Source organism: Corvus moneduloides, chromosome 8 (assembly GCF_009650955.1).
Source record: "Corvus moneduloides isolate bCorMon1 chromosome 8, bCorMon1.pri, whole genome shotgun sequence".
NCBI classification, from domain to species: Eukaryota; Metazoa; Chordata; class Aves; order Passeriformes; family Corvidae; genus Corvus; species Corvus moneduloides.
Window position 1 is genome coordinate 32,397,120 of NC_045483.1, and position 12,324 is coordinate 32,409,443.

Below are 12,324 nucleotides of genomic sequence, written 5' to 3' on the forward strand. Positions count from 1 at the left end.
AACTTTATTATTAAATGAAAGCTTCTATCTGCATTTATCTTAACTGCAGAACCTCATGTGCCTTTAAGGAGCTCTCTTTGATAGTGATTTACATTTGATTACATTAAGCTTCATTTATTACTGATAAATCAAGTTTATTGCAGCAGAGAGCAGGGCAATGAATTAAAACCCTCTTCAGAGTAGTTTATAAACATTCTTAAAGGGAATACCATGGCTTGGAGCTCTAAGTATGATTAGTAACAACCTCAATAATAGTAACTCCCATAAAGTGCCAAAGGAGACAAATCTATGCTTAAGCAGGGCTCACTGCTTTACCAGTTCTACACTGTGCTCTTACTTTTGCTGTGGAAAACAAGGGACAAACATCTGCTGTACCTGTAGTTCAAGTAGCCTGGGTAGTTCTGCCATGCAAATTCAATCTTCATCCCCGTACTAAAGTGGCAGGTGCAATAAATCCATGACTGCACTGCTCTGACAATAGCAAGTCTCCTTCAGTAGTCTTGATGGAGATGGATACAAGTCTGACATGCAACTGGTCTCCTCCGGTGATAATTTTGAATCTTTATCAAATGCTAATCTAATTATCAAATAAAAATACTGTAAAAAAAATTAATTATTGTAAAATGCTCCCACTGAAGCCCAAACTACTGTCATTTCCCAGTTGTTTGCATTACCCTTTTAAACACTGGTACCCAAGTTTTCCTGAATAACTGAAGGTTTGAGGAAAAGGAAGGCTCTAGGCTTTCTTCATTAACATCATGGCTATTTCAGCTACACACAAAATGGTTTTTCCCCCCGCTTTCTTACATGCTGCACAGTAGCAAATATTGTATGCAAAATTATACTTGATCCAAGCAAGAGAAAGCAGTTCCTGCTGCCCACCTTTTTCCAGGCTGAGGCAACTTAAGGGCACAACTTCAGTAGAGCTGTTTCCCATAGCTGTTGTGACTGTCAAAGGAATTAAGGGCAACACAAGCATTGCAGAAAGCACTGAACTGCTTGCCACAAGTAATGCCATGACTATTAATTGTTCTAATACTACATAAAAGTCCTTTACCTTGTTATGCACACAATCGTTACGACTGGGCACTGCCTCCCCGCACAGAATGAACTGACATCGGTAAGATAATCAGGAGCACTTAGTACTGTAGGACCCAACTCCATTTCTTGCAGAAGCGTGTAAAACCGAGCCCAGAACTGCAGAGAGAATTCTCAGGTGAACACTGTCCAGAGGAAAGTGACTTTAGCCCTGCTCTGCCAGTGGGCTCTTAAGGGGATGTTAAACCAACCATTCCAGACTCCCCACCCTCTTCCCAACACTTACTCATGTCCACTCGTGTTTCAAGAGAGTAAGAAATGTGTCTGGCTCATGCTGGAGAAACTTTGCAGCAACACGAAGCACTTGCCACAGCAGTTTAGTCAGCAAGAACTGCACTTCAAAAATGAAGGACATCTATGATGTCTAGTGCATCCTAAATTGGACACCAAAAACAGGCAAGTGAATTACAGCTTGGATTCTGCCTCTGAGCCCTCACCTACAGAATAAGGCTCTTCAGGTTAATACTGACATTGACTAAACATCCGAGACACCAAAACCCAGAGAATGTCTCACAGGGAAATGAAGTACATACATGTACCACTAGATTTGGATGATATGCACTAAATTAAATTGGACCTGCATAACTGCAGATAAACCTCCTCTTATTCAGTGAACACCAACTGTGTGCATCAAAAGAAACAAGACTCCCATAAGAAAAAGCCCAGCACTTGGACATGCAATAATACACAAGGGAGAAAGAGTTTTACATTAGCCACTTCCTAATTTTTTAATATCTATCTTTGCAATCTTGGTGTTTCACAATTAAAAATGGTGTTTTACTATCACCTGGTAAAATGACTGCATAATACCTTTTTTTCCCTTCTTTTTTTTCTCCTTTTCCTTCTTCCATGTATAATAAAATTAAGCTGCTTTAGTATTTGTTGGTTTCTTGTTTTTCACAAGAGGGAGAATTTCCCAGCCAAGTAACAAATGTTGGAAAAGATGGAATATGGGCTGCATACAAAGAAATTACTAAGAGGTTACACTGCGTCAGAAAGGTGTAAAAACAGTGTTAAGGGAAAAGACTAATTTTAACTGTACTGACCTTTTTTTGTATTTTAACAATATGTACTGCCAGCACAGAAATTGGATGTTATATAATTTATTACAATGACTGCATTTCCCTGCTTTTTCTAGCTGTACTCTCCAATTGAATGCACTGGAAGTTGCTCTCCATTTGAAGAACTCTGCATGCTGCAAGCATCCGTACACATCAACCAACAAAGGTTTTCATTCAAGTCTTTTATTATAGCTTGAATTTTTTCACTGCATTTAAAAATCTAAAAAAAATAAATATTTGTTTCACAGCTGCAAGTCACATATGCATTAACACCACAAAATCTGGAATTTAACCAGAGAAGGAAAAGTCAAATCCAAAAGTGTCCAGCTAAGCACAATCGTCTCAGGGCAATTATACTAAAAATAAAATCTTAAGAAAAGGGGAGAGGGGTGTTAAAGGTTATTTCAAATGCATTTATCTGGAAAAAAGTGAAAATTCTATTAGAAACCATAAACTACGCTTTCAGCATTTAAAAATAAACGTTTAACCTCTTGACAGCAACAATTGGCTGGTGCATCTTTTTCTTTTAAGCTGTATTCTTGACACATGACTGCAGAGGTTTCAAATGAGAAGTTAACCTCTTTTATAATTGTGTCCACTTACTTACAGAATCGGTTCTTAAAAATAAAACAGTGTCTAAAGTCAGCTTGTCCATCCACATATTAAAAATGCCATTGGACGCGGTTTTGTACCGGCACTAAGTGACTGCTTCATGGATTGTACATTGTGAAGATGAATGTCTCTTAAACAATCACCTTCATTATTAAGGTTCTTAAAACAAACCAGAAAAATAGATATCTTCAGAAATCAGAGTAGTCACTTTTTTTGTTAAAAGCCATAAAATAAGCTCATATTCAATTACAAGCAATAGAAACCATACTGCTATTGGAACAGAATTATTTTATCACAAAAAATCTATTATTTACAAAATGAAAAGTTACCAAGTGAATTTATCAGGGAAAAAGTTAAATGTTCTTACTAAGTGATTTGAAAAACTGAAGCAAGTCTCTCATGCACTCACACGCCAAATTGTTTGCATAAGGTGAAATGTTAATTCTTGTTAGTGAAACTTGACTCCCATTCACAATACTCTCATTTTTATTGTAAGATGGCAAAATCCACATGGCTCTGTACAAGAAGGTACTTATTAAGACAGTTCCTCAGTTTTGGAAATGTTTTTTTGGCTCCCAAGAATATCCAGACTACTGAACATTTTTTGCAAATAATCAGTTATATTATCAACTGCATCACTTAATCCACTGAAGTTACCACCACAAAAAAGACACAAAAACTTAATGATCCCACGTTACACAGAATTTTCATTTCTCAAGTTATACTAAACTGAAACCTTCATAGTGGTCTATAGCCTGGATCAACTTAGATTTTAGGGTTTCTTTATCTGTGTATTTTGGAAGATCAAGAAGATTAAAGCAAGTGTGAGCTACCGGCAGATAATCTTCTCCTCCTCCTGTTGGCTGGATGACCAGTTTGAGACACTTCATTCCAAGAATTGGAATCCGATCACTGCCTGTCAGAAACACTGTCGAGAAAAAACCAAAAGCTTGTAACTAGTTGAAGACTAACACTGTCTATGTCACATATGCAGTTCTGATCACTGCTGGCATTTTTTAATCATTCCAGCAATGGTCAGCTTTTCACACTGAAGCTCTCTGGAGTTTGGAAAACAGGAAATAATGACTTATTATAAGTGATACGTAAAGTATTCCATTTTTGCATATGAAACCAAACTGTCCTTAAAAATACTATAAAGCTTTTCATGCAACAGAACTTCTAATTTAAAATCCATTGGCAGTATCTTTATGGAGCATTTCCAAGTATCTTGTAAACAAAGAATTGGTTTCTTCAAAAACTAATTTATCTGAATTGGAAACTAATCTGTGATCTGTTCTAAGCAAAACCTCACTCACAGCCAGCTTTGATCACTTTGTTATCTGTACATTTCCACTTATCAGTACCTTGACATATTTACAATCAGTTACAACTCCGAATTTCCATCTCTGTGCAGTGAAAAAACCTGTAAGATGTGAATTCTATGTCAAAGCACAGGAAAAAATATCCTAGTTACCAGATAAATGACACCAGCAGTTTAGGTTGTTGGTGTTTTGGGGGTTTGGGTTTTCTTTTTTTTTAATGCTGCTCTGAGCTACAGTGATCTGTAACTAGCCATCACCCACAATGACTCAAAACAACCCCCAAAAAAATCAGAGACAAGTTCATAATCAATTTCTTCTACTATGATTTTTTTTCCAAGTAGTTAATCATATCATTACAAACACTTACATCTGCCCTCTTATACCAAGAGCCTGGAATCCCAGTGATCCTGTTCAGTTAGTAACTTCTGTGAAATAATTTCAAATACTTACACAAAAACTGTTTTTTCTTCTCCAAAGACAACTCATGAAAAACCTCCCAGAATATTTTAATTGTAGGATGGTCTGCCCAGTATTCTCCTTTGTATTCTGTATTCTAAAATGAGCAGGAAATGAGGTTATTGCTCGCTCACAGAACAGTAGGATAAGCTGACACTGAGGCAGAATGAATGCAGTCTGTGTAAAGAGACACAGCAAGTGACATACTACTACTACTACTTTCCTCACTCTCTTTTCTTCAGCTGTTCAGTCTGAATTCAATACAGGGACAGATGCCTGTACTGCAAAGCATTTTCAATCCCAACACAGGCCAAGACTCACTGAGCTCTGGCAATCAAGAATATTTACTTTTAATAACTGTGTGCAATGACTTCACTTTCCCATGTCTAGTATGAGAGATTGTATACAGCTGCCTCTGGGTTCTGTGAATTTTTCTGCTTCTCTCTTCTAAGTCTGATTTCCTTCAGAAATAGATGGAAAAAGTTAAAGCAGGAAGGTAAATAATATTTTAGGATCTTCGTTCACTGATGTTTTAAGACATCAATAAATAACAGGAATCATGTTAAATAAAACAGAACTCAAGAGGACACCTAGCTGCTTTGGCACCCTGAAATGAAAACTATATGAAAGCAATAGCTAACTATGTTTCTTACCTTCTCCAGCTCTTTCCAGTCATAATTTGTGTTCCCAATCACCATTGCCTGCAACTCACTGGGCTGGAAGAGCTGAAGAACTTTACCTCCACACACTTTGTGGAAGCCTTCATGGAATGCACTGTATAAGGAAGCCACAGATCTATTGAAGATATAATCCACATATGCATCTACAAAATCTTGCCTGTACAAAGAGAAAGAAACAATCATGTTGAGGAAATAAAGAGGAAACAGCACATGTCATCCTTCTACCAATAAACCAGTGGCCATTTCTGTATAGAACAGCATAGAAAATGAAGCAAAGAGGAGGCCAATATATTGTATTCTCTGCTTTATGTTACAACCACAGTGAAGATAAAATGGCACATGAATCTATTTCCCCACCACACTCCTGAAGGCAAAGTCTCCAGTGTGCAACAGAAAAGCAGGATCATTTAATCTCATTTATTTCAGGCACTACAAACATCTCCCTTATTTGTGTGCATTGCAGTGGACTGGACTGCAGTGGACTGGCAACAAGCTGAAAGGCCTGGATTCCAAGGAGTGTCCTGAAAACCACTAATCAAACTCACTGTTCTATTTTTTTAAATTAAAAAGATTACCATATTTGCACTAAAAATGCAAATCAACTTCAAATGGACATCTGAGTCTTACACAGTAAAAAGACCAGTGCCAAGGAGCTGGGATTCACAGAAACAGATGGCCTGCTATCTGTGTGCTTTGGTACAAGGAGTTCTTGGATCTTGCTGGAAACATCTTTGGCAGCATTTAGGGGAGATCTAAAACTTCTTGATGTGATACAACATTTATGGTAATTTTTTTGAAATCCATCCCAGTGAAAACTGTTTAGTTTCTGCACTGGCAGTGACTTCAGTTCCACATTACAGCTATCCTACCAACACACATTCTCTGTGGAAAGAGAGAATGCATTTCAACACCGCCCCCAGTCTTTGAGTAACATCACCAGTAATTTAAAGAATCATATAAACACATTTGGATGATACGTTTATTAAAGCTGTTGCATTGAAAATGCTGGAGATGACCAAAGTGGTGAACCACACTCCTCCCCTTCAGCACTCAATGAGATCTCCATCTTATCCATGCTGTGTAATTATAGAGGGGAAAGTAACACTAACAGTGCAAGGCTGCTCCAGAGAGAAGTCATAGCTGTAACTAAGTTATATTACACTCTATGTTAATAATTATTAAAATTAATTGAAGCATCATGGCATATTTAGATCTTGAGAAAGAGGAATTCTTCATTGCTGCAAGACAATTGTGGTAACAATGCAGCAGGCACTCCACAGGCACCTTGAAACTTTTCCCATAATTCAACTCCAATTTTACAGTCACTTAGTGACAGAACATCAAACCTATACCAGAAAACTGCAAAGCTATGGTGTTTTACATGTGCATTCAGCTCTCTTTCCATTCAATTCTCCCTTTACCCTGGGAGAAGTAGAAGCACAGAGAATTCATAAAGATTAAAGAATAGACTAGAAAATGGTAGTACTCTGCAAAAAGGGGACAAAAGCACCACCAGGTATATTCTGCCTATCCTCCAGGAGCAGAAAGGGAACAAAGGGTGGGAAAAGCTGCTTTTATAAGTGCAAGTTACAGAATCCTTGACCAAGGAAAAAACCCCACCCATCACCCACTCTTCTGACAATAACACTGGATTAACCCATCTAACATTATCTGCCCTACAAAGGGAAGACTTCACTGAAATAATATTCATGTATGAATGAATAGTTGTAATAACGGCGCTTAGGTCATCAAAGTTCTCAACATTACTCACTGAATTTCAATGGTATGTAGCTTCCTGCAGAGCCACCAATCATTTTTAATCTTATAAAATGCTCTCGATTGGGGTTGGAGGGGACCTCTGAAGATCTAGTCCAACTGCCCTGCCATGGGCAGAGACATCTTCAACCAGACCAGGTTGCCCCAAGCCCTGTCCAACCTGGCCTTGAGCACTCCCAGGGATGGGGCAGCCACAGCTTGTCTGTGTCAACACAAGACAACAGCTATTTTAACAATACACATGAGAAGAGCTTGGGAAAAGAGCCCAAGTAGTTTTGCCTCCAACAGCAGTGTCAGAACTTGGCAAAGGGTATTTCCAACAGCCCAGTAACACTCCCAAGGCAGACAGCAACGCTGAACTACCCTGTAATCCACAGAACTCACCTATTCTGTTTGACTACAGGAATGTCAGCACCTTTAGGAACAAGCTCCTTAATTTCTGTTGTACCAAAATTTTCCACAGTGATCTATTTGAAACAAACAAAAATAGTACAAATCTTATTTACTGCATAAAGTACTTCTTCCCACTTAGTTAACAGCACCATGAAAGGCAGACACAGGAGCTAAAACTCATGGGAATCAGCTGCTGATGCTTTCGTTCAAACACTCCATCAGACAAAATAGATGGCGTGAGCTTGGCAAGACATACTTCAAACACTATATACAACTTACAGTAAAATTAAGACAAAATGCTTCTTCTATGTCATCCTCTGGATAGTCCAGTAGCTGTTGCATTCCCCTGCAAAATAAGTTACAAAATACTTGCACCAGGGGAAAGAAAGATGAATTTATTTTCCTGAAGTGTTCTTTAGGCTTTGATAATTCAAGTTTTAGAAGCATCTTTCTACTGTTATTTCATTTATTATCTTATCCGACTTGCACCTTGTGTAGTGCTGGGAAACCCCAAGCAATCACTTAATTTGATTACCCCATGTGGTGAAGAGAGAACATTCCTATCTTAAGACTTCAGGTAAGGGATTCCCAAAGCAGAGGCAGTTAGTACTTAAAAACCATTGACTGGCTCTTCCATTAACATCTTTGATTTCTCCTTAAATCTATGAGAACTTTGGCATCTACATCATTGAGGCAGTCAAGCATCCTTTTCTGCTCATTTGAACCTCCTACCTGTTAGTCCTATTCAAATCCCTAGTCAAAAGTAAATACTTAGCATGTATTTGTTCCTGAAATAAGCAAAAATATTTTCTTGATGGACTTAAATAACTCAGAACTGAAACTATGCTTGTACTTAGGCTTATAAAATTAATGGCGAAAACTCAAGGGGTTTGAATTCCAAATACTTTTTCCCCCTAAAATGCTTGTAGGATCATAAAACATTAACACCAAGCAGTGAGAAGCAGGTATTTAACAACAATGTCAAATGTGTCAGATGACATAATGACTGCAATTTACTTATCCAGTTAGTGTGGAAAAGAAACGTTATGTTCTTAGAGGAAAATGCTGACCTCAAAATTAATTTCTAACAACACACATTTTTCCTTCTTGCTTACCTGCCAACATCTGGCATCAATTCTTTTAAGTCATCCAGGGATGGTTTCTTATTCAATAGCTTTTTGTACAAAGCCAGAGGAAAATGAAGGTCTACAATAGTAAAATTATATATTGCTAGCCCACAGACAACACCAATCAAATGAAACAAGTCACTGTCTTCAAAGGTCTAAGAACAGAAAACAGACAAGATGGTTTAAAATAAAGAAGTTATTTTAATCTTGCAGAGTCCAGGAAGAAGTGTACAGTGCAGTATAATCTGAGTGGATTTAATTTACATTTTCTTTAAATATGTATGTATCTGTAAGTACCAAGAAAAACAGGATAAAGTCTAACCAGCTGAGACTGAAATCCAAGAGAATAGAATCCTTTCCACTTAAAAAGGCTGAGCTGCAACGTACTCTGTTACAGGGGACACATACTGCATTAAGATTCTGGTTTTGTCAGTGATTTCCTATTGCACTATTCAGTGATTAAATATGTCAATTTTTTAAAAAATTACTTCGGGGAGAAGAGGGAAGAGCTCACTATTGACCCCCTCAGAATTAATTACCAAGGCTTAAAATACACCTGTGGAAATGTATATATTCAGGTGTTTGGAATCCAGCCTCCCCAGTCAGTGTTCTCTGAAGGAGGACTGAAAGATCAGGGATCAAACCTTCCAAGAAAGTACAACTCCATGACCACCCATCACCCACAAATGCAATTGAACACAGGAGGACCTGCCTAACAGGCCAGTCAAGAATTTGCCTCTGGCACCTTGATTTACTGATTCTACCCTTGGAATCAGTTTGTTCTGGCTAGTACTTGTTCTTAAAAAACCTGGCTGGGCTGGGGACAACCAGTAAGGAGTAAACAAGGAATGGGGAAAGCAAAAGGAAACAGCAAGGAATGAGGAAAGTTTTGCTCTAATAATGACAAAAATAAACTTTTTTGAGAATACTTGCTTCAGCTTCTACTCTTGAAATAAAACGACCACAAACTACTATGTTCATATATTATTAATACAAATACTGTAAGTTAAAATGAAATGACTGAATATAGATCACACCCTACCTTATCAGAGAACCAGATCAGCCTGGACTCCTCATAATACCTGAACATTCCATATTTGGGATCTAGCAACTCCCTCATGATGAGCAAAAAAAATTCTTTGCGAACACCTCCAGCATCAACAGCTTCCTCCCCTACAAATATAACCTGAAACACACAACTCAGTGAGCACTGAACTGCAAACAGGTTGTAAAGCAAGGTTTGTCCAGAAACATTCTCAATTACTGTGGCACTTGTAGGCACTTGTAATACCTTGAGTGGCTTCTTGTAGTCTACATTCTTTGTTTTCCTTAGGACCTCCACAGCGTCCCCTACAATGTTGTCTCTCCGGACCATTAGTATCAGGCATGGATTGACAGATTCAAATACTGGCAGGAAAAGAGAAGACAAGTTCTGCCTGTGGGCCTGATCGACAGCCATCTGGAGAAAAACAAAGTGAGAGTGTCAGTAGGTAGGAAAAATTCCTGTCAATATTAATTGTCCATCAGTCTTGTCTGCAAAAGTGCAGATGGGAATAGCTACTACAAGAACTACTGAATTTGCCCAAGTTTCCTTTGTATTCCTTTTATCTAAGGAATTATTTGATTTCAGAAATATTTTTCCTTTACCCATTGCTCTCACCAATGCTAATGTTTGGAAAGAATTAGAACCCAGGTTTTGATATTCCAGTCAAAATACCTTGGATAACAAAAGGAAGCAAAAAAATCCTGCACTTCATCTAATGAAGAGTAGGGTGTTTAATATAAATCTGGCATGAAAACAAACATACATTAAAAACTAATTCACAGCGGGTAAAGCAATTTATTTAACTTGTATGATAATTTCTGTATTAAAATTGTTTGTAAAACAAAATGCTTTTGCAAATGTTCTGAGTATGGCAGAGAACTCTTGAGAGTTTGTGTGTTTTAGTACTATTTAATATTGTTAATAGAAACATTTAATGTGAACATTTCTCTGAATCCATCAAATGTTGGTATTGACTGTACATATACATGTTTAAAGGCATATGAAACTACATTTATTATTAATTAGAAGAGCAAGGTTGTATTTTCCTACAGAAGCCCATTACTTGAGTATGACTTACATCATCTGTTTCTTTTCAGACTCAGATCAATGAGCCAGGTAATATTCTAAGTCTGCTCATATGGGAGGTGGGGTTGTGTTTTTTGGGTTTTTTGTCTGTTTGTTTGTTGGGGTTTGGGGTTTTTCTACCAGTACTACGGGCTGTGAACACATAAAAAAGCCATCTCACTACTGAAATGAAAAGAAGTTCATTGGAAATGTATGCAACTACAAAACAGTCGAATTTCAATGTGGTCCCAAACCCACTACCCTCTATCATGTACATACCCCGAGATTAAAACTAGAGCCTCCATTTTTATGGGGGAGAGATTAAACAGAATTTGAAGAAAAAGAAAAAGCAAAATAACCAACCAGCCAAACCAAAAAACCAACAGGAACTCCCAAGATCCCCAGATCAGGGAAAAACCAATAAATTCCTAACATTAAAAACTGAGACTCCTACCTGCATCTGTATGATTGCATCTGTTTGCAAGAGAGTTGTCTTTGCCTGGGCATCAAATACAAATGGGTATGTGCAAATTATAACAGGAATATCTGTTAACTGGAATGAAAAGAACCATGTCACAGCTCAGCTTATTCAAAAGTCACAATTATGGTTAAAAGAACCTTTGCAATAGCACTCATTTAATACATCTATTTTAATGGAAAGAGACTTCAATCTTGACTTATTATCAATGCAGAACCCAAAGCATCTTAGGAACATTAAGTAGATTTTTAATTGTTTAGTACTTCAGCCAAAAACAAACAAAAAAAATCTAACAGAACTCAATCAAGCCAAACCAAACCAAGCCAAGCCAGACACAAACGACACTCTCACTTAACACATTTTAATTTCTGAACTGTTATTGCAGCTAATGGGTATAAAAGTAGCCCTTTTTTTCCAACTGCTGCTCCAAATTTGCAATATAGACAATTACATATTTTTGCATCACAAAGATTTTTTTCAGATTACAGCCATGGCTAATTTAAAGCTTTACACCCAATAGAACACAGCAAACAGTCCTTGACATTCACATTTCTGATTTCCTTACATTCTTCAAAAGAAATCAGACTGCAACCAATCTTACCTCAGTTAATCCATGGTTGACATCCTATGACAGCATTTGCACAAAGGTAGCAACAATTAAGATGAAAAAGCAGCATTAGTGTCTGCATTAATTACTCATCTCTGATGAAGAATTTAAAAAATATTTATTTACTGCTTCCCCCCAGAGAAGGTTTACTGAGAAATAACCATAAACATTCTAATTCATCTCTTAACTACAAGCTTGCCTTTCAACACCCTGTTTATCAGTCTTTAAAAACAGGGCTGTTAAAGTATCATGTTTGCTTGGATGCAAAAAAACTACACACTTTAAATGTTTACTTCCACAAATTCATTAATGACATCTGCTGGTACTGTTGCAAAAAAAAAAAAAAAGAAAAAAAAAAAAGGGTGGCTAGAGAGCTAGAGAAAACTTACTAACTTGCTCAATATTCTTTCAAAGCTGAAGTCAAGGAACTGTGGCAAAAACCTATCCAACTCACTAATTCTCTGCACAGTCATTAATTTACTCCCACTTATCACTCTTCTGTTTACAGACCAGGAATTAATTACCTCAGCTGTGGTTGCTAAACTCAAAGTAGAAAATTCCATCAGTTATCTGCCCCTGTAACTCCCTACTACGCTTCCTGACT

The 12,324-nt window shown here is 37.4% G+C and overlaps 1 protein-coding gene across 3 annotated transcripts in view; it reads right to left on the reverse strand.

Annotated features, from left to right (window-relative positions):
• Positions 1–2,325: 2,325 nt before the first annotated feature.
• HERC4 (HECT and RLD domain containing E3 ubiquitin protein ligase 4) overlaps positions 2,326–12,324 on the reverse strand; it is a 29,664-nt gene continuing 19,665 nt past the window's right edge. For 2 of the 3 annotated variants that reach the window (XM_032116476.1, XM_032116475.1), the window contains exons 17-26: positions 11,715–11,738; positions 11,090–11,188; positions 9,817–9,984; positions 9,568–9,711; positions 8,514–8,680; positions 7,678–7,744; positions 7,390–7,472; positions 5,203–5,386; positions 4,544–4,646; positions 2,326–3,699 (exon numbers count right to left, since the gene is read on the reverse strand). In XM_032116476.1, the coding sequence (XP_031972367.1) occupies positions 3,491–3,699; positions 4,544–4,646; positions 5,203–5,386; positions 7,390–7,472; positions 7,678–7,744; positions 8,514–8,680; positions 9,568–9,711; positions 9,817–9,984; positions 11,090–11,188; positions 11,715–11,738 (1,248 nt within the window). In that variant the 3' untranslated portion in view covers positions 2,326–3,490. The remainder of the gene's footprint in view (positions 3,700–4,543; positions 4,647–5,202; positions 5,387–7,389; positions 7,473–7,677; positions 7,745–8,513; positions 8,681–9,567; positions 9,712–9,816; positions 9,985–11,089; positions 11,189–11,714; positions 11,739–12,324) is intronic. The other variant, XM_032116477.1, reaches the window with a different exon arrangement.